The sequence below is a fragment of the Lepus europaeus genome, chromosome 3, assembly GCF_033115175.1.
Source record: "Lepus europaeus isolate LE1 chromosome 3, mLepTim1.pri, whole genome shotgun sequence".
NCBI classification, from domain to species: Eukaryota; Metazoa; Chordata; class Mammalia; order Lagomorpha; family Leporidae; genus Lepus; species Lepus europaeus.
Window position 1 is genome coordinate 160,996,508 of NC_084829.1, and position 26,293 is coordinate 161,022,800.

Consider the following 26,293-nt stretch of genomic DNA (forward strand, 5'->3'; position numbering starts at 1 on the left):
AAGACTCTCGCCCCTGTGCCCCGGCGACCGCGTCCAGACAGGCCATACCCACCTGCCCCGTGTTTGTTCTCAGGGTTTTCTTTCAACTTGTCACCTCTCACAAAGAGAAACGGTGCCTACCGCGTGGAGACGGCAAAGTATGACTTCTACATCAATGTCTGCGGCCCCGTGGCTGCGGCCTCGTGCCCGCCGGACGCGGGGGCCTGCCAGGTGTCAAAAAGGCAAGTCGCTTCCTGCCTTGGGCGGGGGTGGGCAAGGCCCTCGGGGTTGTCACTCACACGGCTGCCTGCAGGAGATTGGGCCGGCAGAGTGAGGGGCCGGGCGTCTTGGTTTCCCTGGGAAGGGACCTGCATGATCTTATAGACGAGGAGGGGCTGTGCAGGGCCCCTTGGTCCTCAACTGGTTGTGCGTGGGCTTCTCCACTGTGCAGGAAGTGGGTTCCAGCCAAGCGAGCTGGGCGTGTCTTTTCTGAGAGACCCCCGTGTTCTTGCAGCGACAGGAAGTCCTGGAACTTGGGAGTGAGTAACGCCAAGCTCTCCTACTACGATGGGATGATCCAGCTGAGCTACAGGGACGGCACGCCCTACAATAACGCCAGGCGCACGCCGCGGGCTACCCTCATCACCTTCCTGTGCGACCGCGACGCCGACGTCGGTTTCCCCGAGTATCAGGTGGGAGTGGCAGGGCCGTGGCTGGTCTGGGGCCAGATCGCCTCTGGCGGTGTGTGGCGGCACTCACTCCTCACTGTGCTGTCCCTGGGCCAGCACCTTAGTGCCCGCACACAGCCTTGTTTGTCCTGGGTGTAAAGCATAGGAAAAAAAAAAACAAAACACAAATATCATCACTTGTCCGGAAAGAGGCTACTGTCCATCTTACTGCGGGGCAGTCTCCCCTTTGATTAAGCGAGAGGGGCTGGGCACAGGAAGCTTGGTCTCATATTGGTTTTTGTTTAAAACGGTGCCTTTTACTTTCTGCCGCTCTTCCCCCACCATCAGGAAGAGGATAACTCCACCTACAACTTCCGGTGGTACACCAGCTACGCCTGCCCGCAGGAGCCCCTGGAGTGCGTGGTGACCGACCCTCTCACGCTGGAGCAGTACGACCTCTCCAGGTGCGCAGATGACGATGGGGGCCCCTGTTGCCCTGGGGTGGGGGGTGGGAGCGGAGTGGGTGGTGGTCTTGACCTGGTAGCCTGTGGGCCATCAGTCTCCATGGCAAAGCCTCTGCCTGTAGCTTCATCATTGACAATGGTGACATTGGCTGGCAGGCGCGTGGGTTTAGTGCAGGTTGCAGGTGATCGGGGTGTGACTGGGAGCACTGCCCGCCACCTTTGTTTCTCTCCGAGCTTAGAGACGAATCATCAGAAACCTGGATCCTCTCTGAAAGCATGCTTTTTTTCTTCTTTTTGGTTTGCAATTTCAGTCTTGCCAAATCTGAAACCAGTCGTGGAAGGAACTGGTACGCCTTGGACAACTCAGGGGAGCGCATGTCGTGGAGGAAGTACTACATCAATGTGTGCCGGCCCCTGAACCCGGTGCCCGGCTGCGATCGGTTCGCGGCGGCCTGCCAGATGAAGTTCCAGAGAGATCAAGTGAGTCTGCCCCGCCGGCCCTCGCCCGTGCACAGAGGGTGGACATCAAAGCGGGCTGGCTGCTCACGCAGGGCCCTGTGTAAGCCGACCGTGCCTCCTGAGCACACGTGCACCACACTCGGGTCTTTGTTCGGATTCAGAACTCAGAGGGCAGACGCCGTGCACTGGGGACGTTTGGTCATGAGGTGGGACAGAGGGAGCTCTAATGACTGCGTCTGGCCCGGAGCGGACGGTCTTGGCCTGATTCAGCAGACATCTGTAAAAGGAGTCTGTTCTTCCAAGGGCTGCTGCTGTGGGATTAATTAGGGGAAAGATTGGGCTGGGAGCATTGCTGGGGATGAGCTGGACCCAGCCTTAGCTCCTCTTGGGGTGCCCAGCTGCACTTCCTCATCTGAGCAGACACAGCCACGTCCAGGCCTTCGGTATCTCTCTCTCTCAAAGATTTATTTATTTGTAAAACAGAGTGAGAGAGAAATCTATCCACTGATTCACTCCCCAAATGCCTAGAACAGCTGGGGCTGGGCCAGGCTGAAGCCAGAGGCCTGGGACTCCCTCTGGGTCTCGCACAGGGGTGTCAGAGGCCCAAGTATTTGGACTGTCCCGCGCTGCCTTCCCAGCTGCATTAGCAGAGAGCTGGGTCGGGGACAGAGTAGCCAAGACTCTTGATCCAGGAGCCAGGCATTAACCTGGTGCCTTAACCCGTGCCTCCAACACCCGCCCGCTTCTGCGTGTTTGTCTGTGGTCCTTGGACGTGTGTGTTGGCTTCTGTGAGCGTGTGCGTCAGGAATTGCATGCACACGTTTCTCAGCGTGTGTCAGGGGCAGCACAGTTTCATAAGGGACAGTGGTGAGTGTGCCCTCACGGTTAAGAACTGCGTCCCCCCATGCACGCTCCTTACCGGGGCAGTGACCTCGCCGTCCACGGATTCCGTGTTGTGGGTTCACCTGCTCACTAACACGTGTGGCCTCGGTGTCTCATGGCAGCTGCCTCCTTGTCCTCCTCAGACACACATTCGGCCCCTTGCGCACATTCCCCCCTCTGGGCTGAGCAAGGCAGTGCTCTGGTCTCCTGCTTCAGCCAGACACAGAGAGGATCATGGGAGGGGGTGGGGGCGTGGCACAGGCTCTGAACCCCACCTCCAGGGCCTGTCTGTGGGGTTGCCCCCAGTGAGTCCCTTCACCTTTCTGAGCCTTGATTTGCCTTTGGTGACAGAGATTCTGTGAGCCTGCACTGTTTCCAGGAGTTGAGAGTATGACCTTCTCAGAGCAGTGGTTCAGTATTTGATAATTCACGCCACAGCTCTGTAGAAGCAACAGATCGGCTGTACTGGTCACCAGGATGCCAGCTGTCCTGTCGTCCAAGGAAAAGCCCAGCACGACTCTCTCCTTGCAGGATTCCTACACCGAGGTCGCGTCCATCAAGAACCTGGGTGTGGCCAAGACGGGCCCTGTGGTGGAGGAGACGGGCAGCCTTCTCCTGGAGTACGTGAACGGCTCCGCCTGCACCACCAGCGACGGCCGGCAGACCACCTACACCACGAGGATCCACCTGGTCTGCTCCAGGGGGAACCTGGTAAGTGCAGGAATGCTTTGGGGTCGTTGTGAACAGTTCCGCTTGCGTGCGGTTTTGAATTGTGGTTAGGAACTGGCCAGATGAACCACCTTTGGGTCATGGAGCACACGGCCAGTCTCAGGCATCCGTCACGAGGATCTGTTTCCAGAATGTCACCGTCTCGGTGGGCTGTTTTATCTGGAGTCTCAGTGTGTACCAGGATCATGCATGTTTGTAGTTACGTAATGGTTAGGTGGCTCCCGAGTGGAGATCCCGGAAGATGGGCTGTCAGCTAATTCCTCTCAGCCCACCGGGGTGACGTCTGTCCCAGCTCCTTCCCAGCAACATGTGTTCACTGTCCCAGAGCCCCCAGCAGGCGCTCGGTCACACACAGCCCGGGTCCCCTTCCTCCCTCCAATTCACTCTCGCTGAGGGCGTGGAAGGCCCTGGCCCTCACACCTTTGGTTCGTCTGAGCCTGGCCCGCCAGTTTGCTCTCCCTGCCCAGGGAAGGAATCCTGTTTCTTCGGTTCCACACGTATCTGTCCACGTTACCCCACACGTATCTGTCCACGTTACCCCGTGGCCTCCTGCCAGGCTCTGCATCTACATCCCCTCATGGGAGCCCTGGCCAGCCACAGGCCCTTCTCCACTCTCGTTTTTCGGTGCCACAGAGATACGGAGTATTTCTAGAAAATTCTCTGTTTTTCAGTGTTTCTGAGCTGCCTCACTGGTTTCAGTGAGGCTTCACGTTGTCACTGTATCTCTCAGCCTGTGTGTGCTGTGGCCTGGGGCCTGGGACAGGTGCAGGAAATACTCGCTGCGAGAATCAAGTGCCCCTGTCGCAGGTTCGAGCCCCGCGCCTGTGCACACCCGCCTTGGAGGCCCTGGAGGCAGTTGTGTTTCTGTTTGGTTGTCAGAGCTGCTGAGGCCATGAGGGCAGGGCCTACAGGCGGAGAGCCTGGGCAGCCTGGGGTGTGTGCTCGGGGCCAGCTGACCACTGTCCCTTCACCTGTGGCCTGGGCAGGTTCTTCCCTGTGGCTCAGTCTCCTCTCCTGGCGGGGGTCCTCAGAGGTGCACTTGAGAAAAGCCGACGAAGCCCCCCAGCGCAGCCTGATGTGTGAGGGGCCCCTGCCGCGTGCGGTGGGGGGGGTTCTGAAAGGGGGCTTTGCATACTGGTGGTCAGCGCGTCACGGTTGGATGAGTTCTCGGAGCCGAACACAGCTGCAGAAGCAGAGTCCGTGTCGGGGCCTGGCCCCCCGCTGCCCCGGGAGCCCTCTGGGTGCTGGCCCTGGCACCGTGGGTCGGTTTTGCCGGGCCCTGAGCTTGTGTCTGTGCTGTCGTCTGGTGGCTGGCTTTTTGCCTCCCCCTCTGGTCCACAGCGTTCTACAAAGCAGACACTCGAGCTCGGGTCTGGATGTGGGCCCCAGCCCTGCCTGTGTTGTTGCTGTGGTCTCTGAGCTCCTAGCACCCAAGCGGAGGGGGTGGTGGCACCTTGGCAGGGGGCAGGGGCGGGGTGTTCGGCTGTGAGAAGCTGATGGTGCACATCACGAGCACCCAGTAGGTTGTTGCCATTTGGAGGCTGTCCTTGGGGCCAGGCGGAGTTCCGTGTTGTTCTGTCATCTCTCACCCTGGCCTTGACCTTTTCAGAACACACACCCCATATTTTCTCTCAACTGGGAGTGCGTGGTCAGTTTCCTGTGGAACACAGAGGCTGCCTGTCCCGTGCAGATGATGATCGACACAGACCAGGTACGGATGTTGTCGCCTGGTCCCCTCGCCGAGCCGCCGGCTGCCCTGCCCCTGCCCTGCTTTCTGAATCACTCTATGGCCTCGTCACCCCCTCCACATTCCTGTCCCAGTCTGACTCCAGGACCCATTTGGACAGGCGGGACCGGGACCTTTGGTTATAGCCCCTGCTCTTCCTCCCCCTCCGCCCCGTGCCCCTTCCGTGTGGTGGCTCTGTCACCACGGAGCCCAGTCGGCTCACGTGTGTCCCCACACCGATCGTGTTGCAGTGCTTGGCACCTGTAGGGTGCAGCTTGTGCTTAGATGAGGTCTCAGCTGTTGGGGGGTGGGGGGCTGGTACATTTTAATGTGACCTCACCTGTGGGGTGAACCTGGCATGTTTTTACTTACTTGTTTGAGAGGCAGAGAGACAGCAAAAGGGAGAGAAGGACCCACCCACATGGCTGTGCTGACGCCAGGAGCCTGGAGCTCAGTCCAGGTCTCCCTTGTGTGTAGCAAGGACCACAGAACCTGTGCTGTCCCCTGCTGCCTTCTAGGTGTGGGTTAGGAAGGTGGAGGACCCAGAGCCGGAGTCAGACCCAGGCGCTCCTGTGTGGAACATGGAGGTCATAGCTGCTAGGCCAAGCACCCAATCTCAAGATTTTTTAAAAAATTATTCTCTGGGCGTCTTATGGTTTCCACGTAACTTCCCCCTCAGGGATGAGAGAGCCACCTTGCTGGGGCAGATAGAGCAGCCCTGAGAGCCTCCAGCCGGCCTCGTGTCTGGCACTGGGGCTGAGTTAGGAGGCCGCTGAGCACGGCTCTGGGCGTCAGCGGAGCACACGCTGTGAGAGTGCCGTGTGTTCTGCCGTGAGACTGGCCTGAGTCCCCTCCTTCTTCTCTTTTGTCTGCTGTAGACTTGCTCTATACGGGACCCCAACAGTGGATTTGTGTTCAACCTGAACCCCCTGAACAGTTCGCAGGGGTACGTGATCCCAGCCATCGGGAAGACGTTTGTGGTAAGTGATGGGTCACCTGTGGCCGGGCTCTGGGGAGGCAGGAGTCCTGGGGACATGGCCGGGGCACTGGGGCGGCAGCTCTCGCCCTGGAAGAGACGAGAAGACCCAGGCTTGGGGACAATGCCGTGGAGCCATCACCACCGTCTGCAGCCTTCAGGGATCCGAGACCTTGTCCAGCATCTGTCCCAGGGCGGTGGCAGCACCTGGGAGCTTATTAGAAATACAGATTGTCAGACTGCACCCAGGACCTCCCGACTCAGAAGCCGTGGGGTGGGGTCCAGCGGTTGATTTGGTGAAGCCCCCTGGTGATTCTGATGCCCAGGGCAGGGTGAGAGCTGCTTGCCCAGAGGAGGTGGTGATTATGGGACCTGTAAAAGGGAAGCAACCAGGTGTTCCGGAATTTCCTGGAGTGCCAGAGCTAGAAGTGCAAGATTCCTCTTTGATTCCAGCTAAACACGACTAGAAAGGGCAAACATGTTTTGAAAATCTTCATTCTGATTTTGAATGCTTAAGTCCTTTTAGCAAAGTCCACACTGGGACTAGAGAATGTGTTCAAAAATGAGAAATCTGAAAATCAGATACGGAGAACTTTGTAGGAGAATTGCACACGCCCGAGAGCAGACGCCCGAGAGCAGACAGCTCATGCCTGGACAGGGCGCGCTCCTGGCTGCCCTGGTGGCCCTGTCCCCACCCCAGTCCTGCAAGCTTTCAGGGGATTTCCTTTGTCTGGCGGTGCGCTGAAGGCCTCAGGGTTAAAAGCTAATTTCAATACTGTTTGACTCACCACATGTCCGCTGCAGGGTTTGGTGCATACTGGGTGTGTACATGATAGGTCCATGATGGTGGGAGTGTACTTGCAGGAGGCAGGGGAGAAGCTCGGTGAACCTTTGGAGAGCATGCTAGAAGCTGACCCGCTAGGTCGTGGCGAGACTGACTCAGGGTGATGACCAGAGCAGACTGGAGCTGGTTGGGGAGGTGTTCGGGCTCCCAGGAGCCAGACTTGCCTGGGCGCTGCGCAGGAGCTGCCTGCCTGGGGGACCACAGCCCCTCAGCTGCCTGCTTGGCATCATAGGCTGAGCCGCCCAGATTCCTGCCGCTCTGTCCTGCTGGGCTCAGCCACCCCGTGCTCCCTGGTGGCCTCTACACGCTCCATACGGGTGCCTGAACACCCTTGAGTGGGGCGCGTGCTGGTGTGGGTCAGCCAGTGTGCCCAGAGCCCACTGCATCACCCAGCTCTCTTAGCTCACAGGCAAGAGCTGAGGGAAGGGGAGGGAGCCTGGTGGAGGACCCCAGACACAGCCCAGGTGGCTGCAGGAGCATTGCGTGCGGTCTCGTCCTGGCTGGCCGTGGGATAAGTGGGACACTTCCGTCTCGAAGGCAGACATTTCAGCCTACATTCCTGAAGTCCGTGTTCATCGTCCACGGGCACCGAGCAGATCCTGGGAAGTCTGTGTCTCCCTACCAGGAACATTCTGCAGCATTTCATAACTGCCGTCGACTGATTTTTAATGGAGTGACACGAGCACGTTCACAGGATGCCAGAGCACCACTTCATGTCTCCCCCAGCCCTGCATGCTTTCTCTGACGCCGTGAGGTCTACAAGTCACGGCCTCTGTCCCCTCCCTGCCCCATGTGGAATGTTCCTGCATACCACCCAGAGGCCCAGGACTCTGCAGAGACAGCTACGTGCTCTGAGTCTTGCAGGCCATTTACGGTGTTTCTGGTGGACTTGGGTTTTGTTGTTTTGCCTCACGTGCTCACTGACAAGGGGCTGGTGTAGATGGCGCTTGCTCAGCCAGCGGGGTTGTGCACAGCGGGGGAGCTCGTCTGTGGGGAGTTGTGTGGCCTGACCGTGTCTGTGTGGCTCTCGCCCTCCCTCCCCAGTTCAACGTGTGCGGCACGATGCCCATCTGCGGGGAGGTGGGCGGCCAGCCGGCCTCTGGCTGCGAGGCAGGGACCCACACAGAGGACCTCAAGAACCTGAAGCCAGAATGGCCCGTTGTGGAGAGGAGCCTCCAGCTGTCCACCGAGGGCTTCCTGACGCTGACCCTCAAGGGGTCGTCTTCTTCCAGAGGTGAGCTCCGGGCCGTCCTCCCACTCCCCTCCCCGGGGCATCAGCCGTCCAGTACCTGTAGGTTCCTGCATTCCTGCGAGGGGAGTGCTTTCTCGATCCTTTTATCTGCTCTCCTTTAGGTCCTGGCCAGGTGATGGACGAAGATAACGACTTATTTTGTTCTTTCCTAAATGTTTTTCTTTGCTCCTCCTCTTACACTCAGCCTCTCTGGCATCCTTTTGCAGAAAACAGTTTTGTTTTGTTGAAACAGTTAATGTTTCTACCCCTTTCTGCCGCCGTGTTGTACAGCCGAAGCTCTGTCGCTGTTTTCTGAGACCCAGGGTCCAAGCCCTGTGTGATGACCGTGGCAGTGGCAGTGGCAGCCGCAGAGACCACGAATTAAGTGCTTCCTGCAGGCCAGCCTCATGTTCAAATGCTGCGTGCATGTCTTCTGGTTAATTCTCACGCCAGCCTCAAGAGTCTTCACTCTCCTATTGCTCAACTGCCAGGTGCAGTCAGAAGCTCGTTGGTGGGCAGGGTCCCGGGAGGGTCCAGGTCTCTTAGCGTTTGATCCAGGCTCTGCCCGTGCATGGGTTTCTGATAGGCAGAGGAGGAACCTCAGGCGCACACAGGTGTAGTACTGTGCCGGGGTCACACAGCTGAGCTGAGATTTGGGCCCTTAGGTCTGACTTCCCCGTCACATCCATGAGACCCCCGAGGCAGGCAGAGGTGTGATGTGGCGGTCAAAGATGTTCTGCCGTCTCCAATGGCGATCGGGGAAGGCCATGCAGCAGAGTGGAAGGGTGCTGCTCTCCTGGGTTTGTTGCAGCCAGTCTAGCATCATCTGTCTCTTTTGGATGTCACGCCTCCAGCTAACTGATGCCAGCGACTCCTCAGACTCACAGCCAGGGTGTGAAGGGCGGGTTAAGATCTGGGAATCTGTGCACTCCGGGAGCAGGAGACCTGGGCCCGCAGGGGCTGCTAGCCTTTGAGGAAGACAAAGCTTGTTCTGTGTGCTCCGTCGAGGGAGGATGTGGACCAAAGGCCGAAGGTCACAGAAGTCGCTTCAGTTGCTCAGACAGGAACTGTCCCGTGGAACTGGTCAAAGTTGGATACGTTGATCGGCTCAGGAGACAAGCGTTGCTTGCAAATGACCAGGCAGACGTGGTGCGTCCACCTGGTGGCCAGAATGTGTATGTTCTTTCCGTCTTAGAGGTTCGGGAACGTGTGGTTTTCTTGGTGAGCACGGGGCAGAGTGCCTTGGGCAGCCAAGCTCACACGCAATCCTTCCTCTGAATGAAAGCTGGCGTTGGACTGGAGTTGCAGGGCCTGGGTGAGGTCCTCAAAGCTTTGGTCATAGAGCTGGCCGCTGTCCACCCCAACATGCAGAAGGCTGGTGCTCACTCTAATTATAATGATTCATTGGCTTTGCCATTTCAAGTACTTTAAAAAAAAAAAAACTTATTTTATTTGAAAGGCAGAGTTAGAGAGAGGGAGAGACAGACAGAGGTCTTCCATCCGCTGATTTACTCCCCAAATGGCTGCAATGGCCGGGGCTGGGCCAGGTGATAGCCAGGAGCCCAGAGCTTTTTCCAGATCTCCAGCTTGGATGCAGGAGCCCAAGCACTTGGGCCATCTTCTGCTGCTTTGTTAGGCCATTAACAGGGAGCTGGATTGGAAGTGGAGCAGCCGGGACTCAGATCACTGCCCATATGGGATGCTGACACTACAGGCAGTGGCTTAACCCACTGTGCCACACCATCAGCCCCTCGGAGCACTGTCTTAAAAAGTGAAATGGATGCGTCATTTTTTGTGAAAAGAATCATCTGTCTCTTGCAGGGGTGCCCACGTGGCCATGACGTGGCTAATGATTTTTATCGGCTGCCGGGTGTGAATCCCTGAACACACTGGGGGGAGTGTTCTGTGGAGTGGGCTGTGCTCCCTTAGGCTTCAGGTCCCGTGTGTATAAAACAGGGCGACGGAGCTGCTGACGCCCTGGTGTGTGAACGCGGGAGTTCCCGTGTTAACATCCATGCGGCATGTGATGCTGCCGTCGCCTGCACACCCCGTGGCTTGTGCCGCCGCCTCGCTGTACAGCCTCTTCCTGTCTGCTGCTTCGGTCTGTCTCCACACAGCAGTCAGGCTGTGTCACTTGCCCTGCTTGGCTCCACACCCCACCTGGAATAGAAGCCATTGCTTTGCTCTGTGGCAGTCACCTGCTGTGCCTCCCTCTCTGTTGCCCGGAGCCCTGTGGGGCACCCTTAGCCACCCTCCCTGGCCGGGCCTTTGCACCTGCGCGTGCCCTGCCGCCGTGCGGCCTGATTCCCTTCACCCTTCCTCATAGCAGGAACTTAGCAAACATTTGCCCACTACACCGAACTTTCTGGAAGAGAGAGCATTCCAAGACGTTGGATACAAACCCAGTCGGTCACCATTGTCACAGATGTGGCCACTGTGTTCAGACTGGGCCCTGCTGGGACCGTTGGCGAGGGTCGCTGGAGGCCCGCTGCCATCCTGCGAGGGCCCGTCCTGCGTCCTCAGATCCGGCCCCTCTTGCTCCACAGGTGCCTCTTTCGTCATCCGCTTTGTTTGCAACGACGACATCTTCCCAGGAACCCCCAAGTTCCTGCATCAAGACATCGACTCCAGGCGAGGGGTCCGCAACACCTACTTTGAGTTTGAAACTGCGCTGGCCTGTGTCCCTTCTCCAGTGGATTGCCAAGTCACTGGTGAGGCCCGGGGCCAGCACTAGCAGATAGACGGGTCGAGAGAGGGAGAGAGAGAGTGTGTGTGCGCATGTCTCCATGCACATGCGAGGGTCTTTGGAAGGTTCATGAGCAATACATGTTATTAAAAAAAAACTGCAGGAATTTAAAAATTTTTACACCCAAATAAACCCTTCGTTGTTTCCCGTGTTTTAAAGCCCCCTCGAAGCTGCGCGTGTGCCGTGGCGTGGGCTTCCTTTTCCGGGCCATCTCTGAGTGATGCTTAGAGCCGTGTATGGTGTTCCTTTGAGAATCTGGACACAGAGGTGCTAAGCTAGGTTTTGGGATCAGTTGCTGCTTAAAAACAGGAAAACTTAGAGGGCAAACGAGTGCACAGCCAGCCGCTTGCCCCTCTGAGGGGGAAGCAAGGAAAGGCATTGCAGTGGCAGACCTTGGCCTTGGCCCCTGCCCTGCCGTGTCCTGGACGTGCTGCTTCTATGAAAGGCAGCTCGAGGGCCTGGGGCTCCTGTCGGCCACGCCGCGCCTTGGGCTCCTGTGGCTCGGCCCGTCCGGCACTGGTGCCAGTGGCAGGTCCGCCCCAGGAGTCTGTGCTTGGGGACAGAGGACCTGGTGTTCCTTGTGTTTCAGACCCTGCGGGGAATGAGTATGATCTGAGTGCCTTAAGCGCCGTCCGGAAGCCGTGGACTGCTATCGACAGCTCCACTGACGGAAAGAAGAGAACCTTCTACCTGAGCGTCTGCAATCCGCTCCCTTACATCCCCGGGTGCCATGGTGAGTCCTGTCCCATGATCCTCTCAGTGTGCGCATGCGCACAAGCCCTGAGTCAGCGCAGCCCCTTCCACCTCTCACCCCCGCCGCTCCTCCTGCGCCTCCAGGCAGCGCCGTGGGATCCTGTCTGGTGTCAGAGGACAACAGCTGGAACCTGGGAGTGGTGCAGATCAGCCCCCAGGCCGCGGCCAACGGCTCTCTGACCATCGTGTATGTTAACGGAGACAAGTGTGGGAACCAGCGCTTCTCCACCAGGATCATGTTCGAGTGTGCTCAGGTCACGGTAGGTGTCCAGGCCAGCCAGGGCCCTGGCCGCGGGCAGCGCCGTCTCCCATTGCCCTCGAGCGTCTGCATCTCCTGCTTCCAGCTTGCCTGTGTTTGCTCGACCTCCAGCCAGGGTGTGCTGTTTTCCTGCAGGCCTTATGTGCTAGTGATCGCTGTGTTTGCTCCTGGGGCGTTGCGATCAGCTAACCCTGGCCGCTGTCTGATCAGGTCTTTATCTGTTTGCTTACAAATAAACGGAGACCAAGGGAGCCGTGGGTTTGTTGCAGGGGTCGCCAGTCTTCCAGCTGATGGATGACTGCGAGTACGTGTTTGTCTGGAGAACGGTGGAGGCCTGTCCCGTTGTCAGAGTGGAAGGTGAGCCGGGGCCCCTCCGAGGAGTGCGCGTCCCTGTGGACCACGTCTTAGATGCAGACCCTGTGACGACGGCCACGGGGGCGCTCGCAGAGTACCCCGAGCTGGTGCGCCACAGAGCCCTGCTGCGCTCACTGGGGTGGGTCCTTCCTCCCATTGCCGTGGAAGCACGGGCACGGGTGTGATCTTGTTTTATGTGAGGAAGTGGCTCCTCGGTCCTTGGCCGAGGCTTTTCTAGAAGGCTCTGTCAGTTACAACAAAGACAAGACGTAGAAATGGGAGTTCACGGCCTTTTCCTGGTGGTGCTGGGAGCGTGACGGCGTGCACCCTCACGTGTACCCTCGGCCCTTGTGTGTTCTCGAAGGGGACAACTGTGAGGTGACAGACCCCCGGCATGGCAACCTGTATGACCTGAAGCCACTGGGCCTCAACGACACCATGGTGAGCGCCGGCGAGTACAACTACTACTTCCGGGTCTGCGGGAAGCTGTCCTCGGACGTCTGCCCGACCATCGACAGGTCCAAGGCTGTGTCGTCGTGTCAGGAAAAGCGAGGGCCACAGGGATTCCAGAGAGTGGCAGGTGCCGTTGACTTCCCCCTGCTGTCGTCACAAAGGGACGGGGTTGAGATGGGAGGGCGACACTTGTCTCAAGTGGGAGGGTGAACGAGGCCACGTCACTGAAGCGACAGGATCCGCACTCAGGGCTGTGGTTAGTACGTGCGTGATTGATCTTTATTTAGCGACACACGTTCCTGACCCCTTGGCCTCACGTCCCTTCCTCATCACGTCAGGTTACACTGAGCCCAGCACGTGAGCACCCGGGTGTTGCTGGGTGTCTAGAAGGCACTCAAGAGTCACATTCGAATTTTTATTTACATATTTATTTATTTGAAAGAGATCAATCTTCCATCTGCTGGTGCCTTCCCCAAATGCCTGCTACTGTTGGGGCTGGGCCAGGTGGAAACCGGGAGTCTGGAACTCGACCTAGGTCTCCTCTGTGGGCAGCAGGGAGCCACGTGCCTGAGCTATCATTCGCTGCTTCCCAGGGCATGCACTGGAGGGAACTGGATTGGAAATGGAGCCAGGGCTTGGGGATGGGGCATCTGAGCTGACATCGCAACAATGAGGCCAAATGCCCACCCTAAAATCGCGGGGTTTGGCGGTAGAGCTGAGTGCAGGCTGTGGGTCATGGGGGCCATCTCGCAGCCGGGCTGGGTGTAGCTCCGTTACAGCACTTACAGGAATGGCATGGAAGGAGCTGGCGCGTGAGCCCCGGAGCCCTCAGGTGCAGGGGAGGCTCAGCAGCATGAGCTTGGCGCTGTGCTATGGCGAGGCTGGTGCGTCGCCATCTTGGGCAGGAGGAGGTTCAGTGGATTGTGATGGGGCGGGGCCAGACTGGGGAGAGGGGGGTCCAACACCAGCAGGTCAGGGCTGCCTCCTCCCCTGGCAGTCTGGTGGCTAAGTGGCAGCCCGGGGGAGCTGTCCCACCTGACCGTGTTGCCCGTGCTGCTGCTTGGCAGGGCTCCTCACTCAGAAGCTGACATATGAAAACGGCTTGTTGAGGATGAACTACACGGGTGGGGAGACGTGCCACAAGGTGTACCAGCGCTCCACGACCATCTTCTTCTACTGCGACCGCAGCACGCAGAAGGTGAGCTCGTGCCCGGCTCCCCAGAGCCTCCGCCCACTGCGCAGTTGGCCCTGGACCGCCGAGCGAGAGCTACGTGGAGTTCCGCGTTCCCACCGTGAGGCTGTCCCTCTCCCTCTTGCAGCCCGTGTTTCTGAAGGAGACTTCAGATTGCTCCTACCTGTTCGAGTGGCGGACACAGCACGCCTGCCCGCCCTTCCACCTGACCGAGTGCTCTTTCAAGTGAGTGGCTGTGGGTGCTGGGTTTCCCGACAGGAGAGCAGAGGCCAGGCGGGGGTGTCGGGATCCAGTTAGTCGGTTAGTTTCTCCAGGCCTTGGTTCCCTGGAGTTGAAATGAGGCACCGTGTTCAGGCAGCTCCTCGACCCCTGGCAGCTGCGAGATTCCGTGCTGATCTTGTGTGCAGCGTAGAGGGGGAGTGAGCGGGGCTGAAACAGGACGTGGAAGCCTCCGTGGCTCACTGGGGTGTATGGCGTAGAGTGGGCCCGGGCATCCCCTGCCCTCCGCTCCTTCCTCAGACGGCCTGCGCCCTCACCCCCGTCCTCATGGCAGGGAGCGGGTGATGGCAGGCGTGGCCTGCCTGCAGATCTGTGTGTTCCCTGTAACTCCAGCACGCCCCTGAGATCAGCTGTGCGGGGCGAGGCGGGTGGGGGTGGGGGTGGGGGTGCTCTGGTGCGTAAGCGTCTGCAGAATCACCGAGGAGCTTTACCAGGAGACACGGTGGTCCCCTGGCTGCGCAGCGTGGAGGGACACACCGGAGTTCTCGTGTGCTGAGCCACCTGTGTGCCACACACCGTCCCGTGCTTCCCAGGGGAGCGGGGTGGTTTTTCCCCATCTGTTTTTTTGTCGGTGAAATCATAACATGAGTTTCAGTAATGTATGTAAATGCGTGCCTTTAGTTTTCTATTTTTAAGTATTTTTAAGATTTATTTACTCATTTGAAAGGCCGAGTTAGTTGGAGAGAGAGAAAAAATCTTTGATCTGTTGGCTTACTCTCCAAGTGGCTGCAGTGGTCAGAGCTGGACTGGTCCGAAGCTAGGAGCCAGGAGCTTCCTCTGTGTTTCCCATGTGGGTAGCAGGGGCCCAAGTACTTGGGCCATCCTCTGCTGCTTTCCCAGGCAGGGGCCTGGATCGGAAGTAGAGCAGCCAGGACTTGAACCAGTGCCCATATGGGATGCTTGTGTTGCAGACAGTGGCTTAACCGACTGCGCCACAATGCCATCTCCAAGGAGTAAAATTTTGAGTATTTATGTATATGATAATTTTCTCCTGAAAATGCTTTTACATGCTAGCTTCTAAAAGATAGAATAAATAAGTCGCAGGAAAAATTTGCAGTTGGTTGCAATAAAAGATACTGTGTGTATACTGAAATGAATTTGTGGAGGGAGAACAGAAACGTGTGAGGTGAGCTGTCTGCCCACCCCTGCCTCACTTGCTGGTGTCCTGGCTTCCCCTGGCTCTCTGGGACCTCCTGTCACTCCGAATGGTCATGAGTCCCCCACGGGCAGCCTCCAGCGCGATTCTCTGACCCTTGAGCAAGATGCCGTCTCTGCGCCCTGGGCTGCACCCCTCGCCTCTGTCCCTGGCCCCACTCCTGTCGGTGGTACTTTTGTTTCTGCACTGGATTCCTGTAGAAGTCAGTCCTCTGCGCTCTGTTTCTCGCTCGCGCACCCGTGGGCGCCCCTTCACTGCCTGTAACGCTGCCTGCTGCCTGCCCTGCCTCCACGCCAGCCACACCTCCGACCCGTGCCATGGCTGGTTAGCCCAGCCCTGCTAAAGCGTGGGCCAGACCTCGTGTCTGGCTGACTGACATCGCTTGGTGCTCCCCACCCAGCTTCTTGTGGCTTTAAGAAAATCCCGGTCAGGGTGGTGGCTCTGCGTGGCCCCTGGCCTGCTGCCATTGGTGGACGCCTCATGTTCCCTCTGTCCGGCCATGTGTGGCTCCTGGCTTTGCTTTGCATGTGCCAGGCCTGCTGTGCCACGGGCCCTTTGCTCCTGCTGTGTCTTTGCCCACGACGCTCCTTACCAGGTGTCGCGGCGACGTTCCCTGCTCTGTTTTGCCCAGTGTTTATTCGGCGGTAACCTCACTGACGCCTCCCTCGGCCACTTTGTCTAAAATGTAGGTGACCCGCGTGGCCCTGAGCAGCTTCGTTCCCACTTCCCCCGCTGTGCCCCCTTCAGCTCAGTTGTTGTCTTGTGCCTGCTCTTTGCTCCTCCTGACCACTCGTGTGGATTTTGAGACAGGGCTTTTGGGTTCTGGACGGCTCAGCCCGCTGGCTCAGCAGAGGTCAGAAGCGCTGTCCACCCTCAGCCCAACCCCACTGTCCACGCGGCAGCTGTCTGAGGGCTGGCGCCGCACGTGGCACAGGGCTGTCCTCAGGAACTGCCTGTGTAGAAGGAGCTTCTCCGAGGCCGGCTCGAGCCGTTCCTGTTCCCGTGGCCATCGGTGGTCCCAGGCTTGCGCAGCAGGTGGCCTGCCAGGCTGCTTGGTGCTGCGTGTGCTGAGTCCTGGCTGTGTACTGCGGCCGCTGGCCAGCCCGCTGCTCTCCGGCCTCACACGGGCAGCTGCTAGGCCTCAGACTTCCTGGTTAATCGTCTGGTTACAGCGAACATGGGAGTTCCAGGGTCCCTGGTTCTGCGGTGTGTGTGTGTGTGTGTGTGCATCGAGGCTCGGGGGTCTTTGTGCAGCTCCGTCCCCGGGTGGGCCTGGAGTCCCAGGGCGTCAGGGATAGACCAGGCCGGAAGCGGGTCTTCAGAGTTCCCTGAGGACTGCGTGGGTCTCAGAGCTGCTGTGCACGGCCGCACAGTGGCCTCTGATTCGCTCTGTGTGAGCTCTGGGCTGAAGACTGTGCTACTGTGCTCTCCTCCCTTCAGGGACGATGATGGCAACTCCTTCGACCTCTCACCCCTGTCGCGGTACAGCGACAACTGGGAGGCTGTCACCAGGACGGGGGCCACCGAGCACTACCTCATCAACGTCTGCAAGTCGCTGTCGCCACAGCCCGGCACTGGTGCGAGACAGCGCTGGGCGGGGGGGGAGGGGTGGTGTTTCCGAGGCCCTTTGTTACTCCTATGGCAGGAGCAGGGCTGATCGGAGGGTCTGTCTCAGTTGAAGTGAGCCCGCACTCCCCCAGACAGGCATCAGTCCCCTCTGAGCGCATGTCCCATGGTGTCGTCAGCTTCCACCACCCTGGGGACCCAGCCTCCAGCACCGGGCCTCCGGGGGACAAGCCCTAGTGGAGTCTTAAATGCTCATGGTGTGGCCCCAGGTTGGACAGCACCCAGAGCTTCGAACGGGAGCGTGAGACACTATTGAACACAAGGGACATGTAGAAATAATCGCAGTGGCCTGTCCCCTCTAGACAGGAGGGGTGTGATGCACAGACCCTGGCTGTGTGCTGTGGTGGTCAAGAGCAGGGATCAGCCAGTGCCGTGGGGCTGGCGCACCACTGCCTAGTGCCAGGGCCGAGCCTGGCGGTCAGGTGCACATGTGGGCCCAAGAGCAGTCCCCGGGGAGCTTGGCACTGCCCTCGGCGGCGTGGACGCCTGAGAGCGAGACTTGTCCCATTGTGTTGTTCAGTGTAGCCCCGCCTGCATCGTGGTGTGGCTCTGTTTGAACTCCAGACAGGACTTTGTGCCCTGTGCGGCCGGGCAGGCGGCCCCCTTAGGAGGGTCGGTTGCCTCTGGATCACCCCGCCACACCCCACAGCTGCCCCAGCCCGTACAGTGTTGAGTGAGAAGCAGTGGACGTCGGGGGTGACTTGGAATGAAGGGGGTGTGAGGTTCTGGAGCACACCGACCCCCTTCCAGGTGAAGCTTGCTCTCCCGGGAGACTCACGGGGGTGGTCTCAGTCGCACCTTCTCGTGTTGCAGACCCCTGTCCCCCGGAGGCGGCCGCGTGTCTGGTGGGCGGCGCCAGGCCCGTGAACCTGGGCAGGGTGAAGGACAGTCCTCAGTGGAAAGACGGAATCACCACGCTCAAGTACGTGGATGGCGACCCCTGTCCCGACGGCGTCCGGAGGAAGTCGACCACCATCCGCTTCACCTGCAGCGAGAACCAGGCGGTGAGTGGCGGCCTCTCAACCCCTGTTGCTGCAGCTACCAGAATCTTCCAGAATGGTACAGATCTGAGCGTCCGTGAGAGCCCCGTCCTCGTGTGCCTGGATAGTGTTCTGAAGAGCTCAGGAGGCCGGGGTCAGGGCAATAGGGTGGTGTCACGGTGGCCCAGGGAGCACTTGTCTGTGACTCCCGGATCTTCAGCCTGGCAGCTCAGTCTCAGAGCAAGTTGGTGCTCACCTGGGTCGGCCTCGGGGGCCCCTGGGCCGCAGAGAGAACGGACTTTGGGTGCCACGCCTTGTCTCTGTGGAGCAACTTGGGCAGTGATAAGGCGAAGACCCGGGTCACAGGTGGTGTCTGCCCTGGCCTGAGTGACAGAAGTGACTGTGCCGATTGCTCTGAGGGTTGGAGGAGGTGGGGGCACCTCGGGGGTCATTTCTGGCTCACGACGGGCACGCGGTGCACAGGAGCCTGTCTTGCCTTCGTGATGGGTGCCGTGCAGGCGAGCAGGTATTGACTGCGTGGACGGCTTCTCCACGCCTCTCTGAGCTGTGCCAAGTCTGAGCAGCCTTTGCAGCCCTGCACCTCCACACCACCCTCTTGACAGAGCAGGGAGGCTCGTGGCCCCAGACAGCGTGGCGGCCCGACAGGCAGAGGCAGTTCAGAGTGGCGGGGGCTCCGTGCCATCCTGTGCAGGGGCTGGACTGCAGTGTGGGCCAAGGCGCTCCTGATGGGATCCTGGTAGACGGAGGGGGGCAGGACGTCCCCTGGGAGCAGCAGAGCCCTCGGAGGGGTTGGTGGGGTCAGCACCGGTTCTTCTGGCGACCTGCTGTGCCCTGAGCCAAGACAGCAGGCGTCAGTTCCTTTGCTGCTTAGAGCCTTATCAGCTGTCCGCCTCTTCCATCCCTGGTGGCCCCGTCTTGTACCCCAGCGTTCGGAAGCTTTCCTGGCCCCTCTGTGGGTTTCCGGCCCTGGTGGCTCTGCCTCAGCTACACATCTAAGCCCACAGTGGTGCCACAGGGCCGAGCAGTGCCCGTCGGCTTTCCCGACGCCTCAGGGACGTTCAGACAGGAGCTCAGGGCCTGTGTTCGGCAGAGGAGGGTGGCCTGGTGTGGGCTGGAACCGAGGTCCCTGTGGTCCATTGCAGAACTCCAGGCCCCTGTTCATCAGTGCCGTGGAGGACTGCGAGTACACCTTCTCCTGGCCCTCGGCCTCCGCCTGCCCTGTGAAGAACAACGTGCACGAGGACTGCCAGGTCACCAACCCCAGCACAGGTGAGCGCCAGGGCCCCGCCCCTGAGCACCTGAACACAGGTGAGGACAGGTGTGGGCACAGGTGAGCGCCGGGGCCCCGCCCCTGAGCCCCTGAGCACAGGTGAGGACAGGTGAGGACAGGTGTGGGCACAGGTGAGCGCCGGGGCCCTGCCTCTGAGCACCTGAGCACAGGTGAGCACCAGGGCCCGTTCCTGTGCCCAGCTCGGACAGCTGAGGACAGGTGAGCACCAGGGCCCCTTCCTGTGCCCAGCTTGGACAGCTGAGGACAGGCGTGGGCACAGGTGGCCTTTCTTCACAGGTGGTCAGGGCTGGTGGGTACATGTGAGGCAGGGGAGGGGTCCTTCCTTCCTGCGTGCGGGTCTGGGGTCCGTGATTGAAGGCCCCTTGTGGTCACTCCTCGCTTCTGTCACCCGCGGGGCTGTGGAGTGTCCTGGCGTGCCAGCGGCTTCGGCTCTCCAGGGCAGCCAGCCTGTAGGCCAGTGTGATGGACGACGAGGCCTCTGCTGTCCCTCGGTGCTGGGCACCCAGAGGGACACGAGCGGCGGTCCCCTGGCTCCTCCCAGGCCGAGGAATCCTGGGGGAACCTGTGGTGGAAACCTCTCCCACGTTTGGGGGTGGCCGTTCTCGTTACGCACACGGGGCAGTGCGTCAGCCGAGCTCTCAGAGGGCCTGGAGCTGGCGTGAGCAGCGTGTGAGTTCCCTGGGGTCACTGTGTGCCCTCCCTCCCCCCCGCAGGGCACCTGTTTGACTTGACCTCCTTAAGCGGCAGGGCCGGCTTCACAGCCGCGTACAGCGAGAAGGGGCTCGTCTACATGAGCATCTGCGGCGAGAATGAAAACTGCTCCCCCGGTGTGGGTAAGTGCCGTGGCCTCGCACCTCTCACCTGCTCACTCGCCCTGTCCCTGGGCGGGGGCAGGGGTGTGTGTGTCCACGCCCTGGCAAGAGATGAGAAACACAGCAGCAGGCCTCTCCTCCCCCTGCATGGGCCACTGATACGGGGCCCCGTGACCACGTGTATGTAACTCGTTAGCTAAAACCACGTTGGGCGCTCAGGGGACAGCGGGCTGGCCGGCTCGGATTGGCTGAGAGCCCTCACTCGCGTGTCAGCCGCTAACCCCGTCCCTGTGTGTATCTCCCGCCCCGCCCCGCCCATGCGGTGTTCCAGGAGCTTGCTTCGGGCAGACCAGGATCAGCGTGGGCAGGGCCAGCAAGAGGCTGAGCTACGTGGACCAGGTCTTGCAGCTGGTGTACGAGGACGGGTCCCCTTGTCCCTCCAAATCTGGCCTGACCTACAAGAGTGTCATCAGCTTCGTGTGCAGGCCCGAGAGCGGGCCCACCAACAGGCCCATGCTCATCTCGCTGGACAAGCAGACCTGCACGCTCTTCTTCTCCTGGCATACGCCCCTGGCGTGTGAGCAGGTGGTGAGTGCCCACCCCATGCCCGCCGGCCGCACCCGACCCCCCAGCAGAGACTCAGCTGCCCTGTGCACTCCCGGTTGTCCCAGGAGTGCAGTCGGTGGGAGGGACTCGGTGCCGTAGTCACCAGGAAAATGTTTCGGTAGACTGAGCTGTGGTTTTTCTCTCCAACAGACGGAATGTTCCGTGAGGAACGGGAGCGCCATCATTGACTTGTCGCCTCTCATCCACCGCACGGGCGGCTACGAAGCATACGACGAGAGCGAGGATGACTCCTCCGACACCTACCCCGATTTCTACATCAACATCTGTCAGCCGCTCAACCCCATGCACGGCGTGGCTTGCCCGGCTGGAGCCGCCGTGTGCAAAGTGCCCGTGGATGGGTCGCCCATCGTAAGTGTGGCCAACACGGGACTTCCGGGCGACAGCCCTTGTGTCATGTTCCTTGCTCTCCGTTGAGTTGCTCCGGCAGAGAGAAGGGGGCCATCGGGCTGGTCTGTGTGTGTCCTGAGCCGTCCAGGAGAACGTGAACGTAAGGACGTGGGCTGTGGGCGGTCAGCCGTGCGGAGGAGCCAGCAGGTCCTGTGCCACCTGAGGAAGTGTGAACGCAGGTGCAGGGGCGCTTCTCCGGCAGCCTGGGAGTCTCAGGGCTCACGTGGTCAGGAGAAGCTGCTAGGATTTAGTCCCAGAAAGGGCGTTGGCCGAGTTTGGTGTCTGTGTTAACACTTGTTAAATGCAAGCGCTGTGTTCAGCAAAGGGAGGAGCAGGTCTGAGAAGCTTTGGTTGGTCTCCCGCTAACGTTTTCCAGTACAGATTCAGGTCTTTAAAAATTATCTCTGTGAATTGCCTTCAGGGCTTTTTTTTAATCCATCAAATTCATGGTCTGGTTTAGTATTTAAAATGCCTGTCAAGAGCTTCCCTTTCGACGTGTGTATCTGTGTTGTGTGTGCTTGAGGGTGAGTCCTGCTGGAGATACCCGGGTGTCCTCGGCAGAGCCGGACGCCGCGCGTGGCGCTGCCACGGGGGAGCAGAGTGGGCAGCATGGAGTCGGTGAAGCTGCAGCCGTGCGAGGCAGGGAGGGTTCTGGGTAAACGTGCTTCCTTCCGGCTGCGGGGCCGGGGTCCGTGATTGACGGCTGCCTTCCAAGAAGTGCAGTCTGCAGCATTTTCCTCCTGGGTCGCCCTGCATCAGTTGTCAAACCGGAGTCAAGCCCCGCGTGGGCGCGGTGCAGCCAGGTGGTCTGCACGTGCCGCGGCGATGCCTCCACGGAGAGGGAGGCGTGTGTGTGCAGGAGCTTCGGAAAGTCCCGGGAAACAGGACGAAACGTTCATCTTGGTGCAGAAAAATCTCCGCTGCTCATTTTCCTGACTGACCGGGTGTGATTTGCATGGAGAACACCTTCCAGAACCTCACTCTGCTCTCGTCCTCTGTTCAGGATATCGGCCGGGTGACAGGCCCTCCGATATTCAATCCAGTGGCCAACGAGATTTACCTGAATTTTGAGAGCACTACTCCTTGCCAGGCGGACAAGCACTTCAACTACACCTCCCTCATTGCCTTTCACTGCAAGAGGGGCGTCAGCATGGTGAGTGGCCGCCGAGACCGCCCCGACGCCGGGGCCCCGCTGGGGGAGCCGGGCAGCGCGGGTCAGGTGGGAAGAAGCGTGGAGGCGAGACAGCATTTGCAGGGGCCTCTGGGGCTGCTCCGTGTCGAGGCCAGGGCACCCCAGGGCCCGTGGGCGTGTATCTGCTCGGGCACCGCTGGAGATGAGTCAGCACAGAAGGACGAAGCTGCCGCAGTCTGCCCCTCGCGCGCATGTGTGTGTATGTGTGCACGCGCACTCACGTGGATGCCACGGGAACCTGCGGGGTCGCCCTGAGGGCACGTGTGGCACAGGGCGGGTGCTGTTCCCTGTAGGAAGCTGTGTGTCTCCCACAGCACCGCCTTCTGTCGAGGGCATCCTGCAGATGTGTCCACCCTGCAGCGTGGCTGGGCGTCCTTGCTTGTCTCCTGCCGTGCAGGGGCACCGTGACTGTACTTGTCCAACGATCGGTACTCGGGCTGAGTGAGCACCCACCCGGGGAGGCTGGGAGAGACTTTCCCCTGTGCTCCCATGGGTCACAGCGAGTCTCGGCAGCGGGGAGAGGGGAGCCCCTGACGGCCACCTCACCTGTCTTTGTGGATTTGGGTGAGGCGGGGGTAGAGAAGCTGACCCAAGAACTGATCGGTATTGTGAACGCCCCCAGTGAGGAGTCGGGGGTGAGGGTGCTCACTCCCTGCGTGGTGGGGGTGGGGGCTGTGCCCAGACTCCTGGGAGGCCTGTGGCAGGCCTCTCCCTGGCTTCCATTGGGCGTTTGCATGGCCCCCAGGCACCCTCTGTGTCGGAGGAAGGGACAGTGACCTGGGGCTAGCTGGGCATTGCAGGGGTGTGTGGGGTGGAGTCAGGGCTGCCCCTCTGTGCCCTGAGGACGCCTCACTCCCCCAACCTGCTGCCGAAGCTCGCCCGTCACCTCCGCTCCGCCCCCACCTGTCTCCCACACGCTCCTCCCACCCACAGGGCACTCCTAAGCTGATCAGGACCAGTGAGTGTGACTTCGTGTTCGAGTGGGAGACGCCCATCGTGTGTCCCGATGAGGTGAAGACGGACGGCTGCGCGCTGACGGATGAGCAGCTCCTTTACAGCTTCAACCTGTCCAGCCTCTCCAAGAACACCTTCAAGGTAGCACGCTCCAGGGGAGCCGCCGGCCACGGGGCCTGCCTGGCCAGTTTGCTGGCACGCTCTGCGTTCTCAGGTCGCGTGCGGTCTGTGGCCGTCGGGGTGGTCATCTTGGCAGGGCCTGGTGGGGACTGTGGCCAGCCGAACAGGAAGGGTTCTGGGCTGTGGCTGGCTCAGCCTGGTTACTGCCCACCTCGTCCCCTGGGTCACAGTGCGCCTGTCCTGAGTGGGGTGGGTTTTGTGAGGGCCATACGCCCAGTGAGGCTGACAGTGGGGTCCTCTGTGTCCCAGGCGGAGAGTGGGCTGGGGGACACCCATGTGATCATGCACCCTTGGGCGGGGCTGGGTCTAGCGTGGCGGGCAGCAAGCTGCAGGCAGTTCCTCTGTGTCCCTAACCTGGCTTTACGGTGAGGAGGAGGAGATGGGTGCAGGGAGCTAGGCTGTGCTCCCAGCCTCAAAAAACTCAGGTGTGTGACTCGATGCTGTCCGGAGCCTCTGGCCTGTGTCTGGACTGTCTCTGAGTAGTGGTCCCTGCTGGCTAGAGCCAGGCCCTGTGATGTGGCAGTCACCAAGTCAAGACAGTGCAGCTGCCAGGCCGTGGGCCCCCAGCCAAGATCGGCTGCCACCTCTGCCCCGGTCACAGAGCCCTCCCGACAGGTGCACTTCAGGGGACAGCCTGCAGAGGGCGATATGGGCAGGGAGGCAAAGGCCTGGGGGAGAACTTCTGCCTCTGTCCTCACAGCCCCTGGATCCCCAGAGGAGAGAGAAGCTGGGCCTGAGGGCAGAGGGAGGGTGAAGCCCTGGGAGCCCACAGTACCTTGGTCACCCTCTGGGGGCAGGCCGGGGGCCAGGGGAGAAGGCAGGAGCGCCTGCGCAGCCCTTGCCGCGTGGGAGGGGCCGCCGCTCCACTCACAGCCACACGTCGTGTCTGCCTGCCCAGGTGACCCGAGACTCGCGCACGTACAGCGTGGGGGTGTGCACCGCGGCCGCCGGGCTGGACGAGGGGGGCTGCAAGGATGGAGGCGTCTGCCTGCTCTCGGGGACCAAGGGGGCGTCTTTCGGACGGCTGGCGTCCATGCGGCTGGACTACAGGCACCAGGACGAGGCGGTCATCCTGAGTTACATGAATGGTGACCCCTGCCCTCCAGGTAAATCTCTCAGCGTGATAAACGCACAGGTGTGCAGATGGTGAAGCCGAGGAGGGAAGCCCCCCAGCGCGGGGGCTCCCACGTCCCAGTGCCCCCCGGCCTCGGGGCACGTGGTCTCGGGTGGGGTTCCCCGTAGGTGGGTTAGGATGGAGGGCAGCCTCCTTCGGGCTCCACATAGGCTCTCGAGTGGTCGTGCCTGGCCAGGCATTGCTGACGGAGCGCCGAGCCTGCATCGTTCACCTCACCTTCTTCTCCCCAGAAACCGACGAAGGCGACCCCTGCGTCTTCCCGTTCACCTTCAAGGGCAAGAGCTACGAGGAGTGCGTCGTGGAGAGCAGGGCCAAGCTGTGGTGCAGCACCACCTCAGACTACGACCGAGACCACGAGTGGGGCTTCTGCAGGCAGTGTAAGTGGGGCCCGCGTCCCGGCAGCAGGTGTCGGTCAGTGACGGCCGGGGTTCTGCTGCCCAGAACTTGGTCTCCTGGGGCTGCTCTCAGAAAAACCTCCGGTCGCCCAGCTGGATGCGGGGGTGGCCGTCTGTGGCTGCAGCACAGCTGTGCTGATGTGGATGCTGGAGGCCAACAGGACCCCTCCCCGGCTGGAGGGAATTGTGTCCCCACAACCGTGTGCAGCCGCTGGCTCAGATATGTGCCTCAGCAGAGTCCCTGCCCCTCGTGGGTGGGTGGTGAGCATGTAGGAAAACCCAGGGGCCGGCGCCGCGGCTCAACAGGCTAATCCTCCGCCTGCGGCGCTGGCACACCGGGTTCTAGTCGGTCGGGGCACCGGATTCTGTCCAGGTTGCTCCTCTTCCAGGCCAGCTCTCTGCTGTGGCCCAGTAGTGCAGTGGAGGATGGCCCAAGTGCTTGGGCCCTGCACCTGCATGGGAGACCAGGAGGAAGCACCTGGCTCCTGGCTTCGGATCAGCGCGGTGCCGGCTGTAGCGGCGAGTTGGGGAGTGAACCAACAGAAGGAAGACCTTTCTCTCTCTCTCTCACTGTCTAACTCTGCCTGTCAAAAACAACAACAACAAAAAAAAAACAAAAAAGGAAAACCCAGGGGCTCCGTGCCCTGCTGCTGCCAGGCAGGCATGGTCCGACTGGGGCTGGTGAGCCAGACCTGGAGCCCTGGCTCCTGTCTCGCTGGAGACCCATGTCGCTAGAGGGTCCCATCACATGACGTGAGCTCCCAGGAGAGCGAGGTGACGTGAAGCCAGGGGAAGTGATGGGAGTCTCGCGAATGGCCTGCCCAGGGGCTTGAGGTTGCTCTGAGGCGTCTGTTGGCAGCTGTCCCCCTCATCCTTGTCCGGTTGTCTGCAAGCACTGTGAGACGCTGTGTCTCCTGCAAGAGTGGAACCGAGTGGGCTGTGGTCAGGGCGGTACGTGGGGCCAGATTGCCAGTGTCCGCCGGTGCCCAGTGTGGCGGCTTGGCAGGGCGGACTCGGTGAGCCCAGCGTGGCCGAGGTCTGAGTGGTTCTCTCCTGCTGCCCCCCAGCCAACAGCCACCGGACATCCACGATCATATTCAGGTGTGATGAGGATGAGGACATCGGGAAGCCGCGGGTCCTGAGTGAAGTGCGCGGGTGCGAGGTGACCTTCGAGTGGAAGACCAAAGTGGTCTGCCCGCCCGAGAAGATGGAGTGCAAGTTCGTCCAGAAGCACAAGACCTACGACCTGCGGCTGCTCTCCTCCCTCACCGGATCCTGGTTCTTCGTCCACGAAGGAGCCACGTGAGTTCCTGCCCCGTGGGCCTTCACTGCTGTGCTGTGGGGGGGCGGCAGCTTGGGGGCCCCTTGGCAGTAGCCGAGGGGTACGGAGATGGGAGCACCCCACCTGTGGGATGCTCAGGTGGCTTAATTTCAATCATGCACTGGGGGGTGCCCACCTGTCACCGTGTGCCGCGGTGGGGGCGTGGCTTCTGGTGAATGGAAACAGAGCCTTTGCGACCCACACGTGCCGGCCTGGTGGGCG

General features: G+C 60.4%; 1 protein-coding gene across 1 annotated transcript in view; it reads left to right on the forward strand.

Moving 5' to 3' along the window:
* IGF2R (insulin like growth factor 2 receptor) overlaps nucleotides 1-26,293 on the forward strand; it is a 107,676-nt gene that overhangs the window by 68,299 nt on the left and 13,084 nt on the right. Inside the window, exons 15-40 of the mRNA XM_062187005.1 lie at nucleotides 74-221; nucleotides 494-671; nucleotides 996-1,111; nucleotides 1,423-1,591; nucleotides 2,984-3,163; nucleotides 4,791-4,892; nucleotides 5,786-5,887; nucleotides 7,772-7,961; nucleotides 10,505-10,669; nucleotides 11,294-11,437; nucleotides 11,542-11,717; nucleotides 11,986-12,073; nucleotides 12,435-12,650; nucleotides 13,591-13,721; nucleotides 13,843-13,940; nucleotides 16,591-16,727; nucleotides 17,590-17,780; nucleotides 18,920-19,046; nucleotides 19,782-19,901; nucleotides 20,212-20,468; nucleotides 20,637-20,855; nucleotides 21,898-22,047; nucleotides 23,020-23,181; nucleotides 24,119-24,326; nucleotides 24,586-24,732; nucleotides 25,818-26,052. Coding sequence (XP_062042989.1) covers nucleotides 74-221; nucleotides 494-671; nucleotides 996-1,111; nucleotides 1,423-1,591; nucleotides 2,984-3,163; nucleotides 4,791-4,892; nucleotides 5,786-5,887; nucleotides 7,772-7,961; nucleotides 10,505-10,669; nucleotides 11,294-11,437; nucleotides 11,542-11,717; nucleotides 11,986-12,073; nucleotides 12,435-12,650; nucleotides 13,591-13,721; nucleotides 13,843-13,940; nucleotides 16,591-16,727; nucleotides 17,590-17,780; nucleotides 18,920-19,046; nucleotides 19,782-19,901; nucleotides 20,212-20,468; nucleotides 20,637-20,855; nucleotides 21,898-22,047; nucleotides 23,020-23,181; nucleotides 24,119-24,326; nucleotides 24,586-24,732; nucleotides 25,818-26,052 — 4,156 coding nt within the window. The remainder of the gene's footprint in view (nucleotides 1-73; nucleotides 222-493; nucleotides 672-995; nucleotides 1,112-1,422; nucleotides 1,592-2,983; nucleotides 3,164-4,790; nucleotides 4,893-5,785; nucleotides 5,888-7,771; nucleotides 7,962-10,504; nucleotides 10,670-11,293; nucleotides 11,438-11,541; nucleotides 11,718-11,985; nucleotides 12,074-12,434; nucleotides 12,651-13,590; nucleotides 13,722-13,842; nucleotides 13,941-16,590; nucleotides 16,728-17,589; nucleotides 17,781-18,919; nucleotides 19,047-19,781; nucleotides 19,902-20,211; nucleotides 20,469-20,636; nucleotides 20,856-21,897; nucleotides 22,048-23,019; nucleotides 23,182-24,118; nucleotides 24,327-24,585; nucleotides 24,733-25,817; nucleotides 26,053-26,293) is intronic.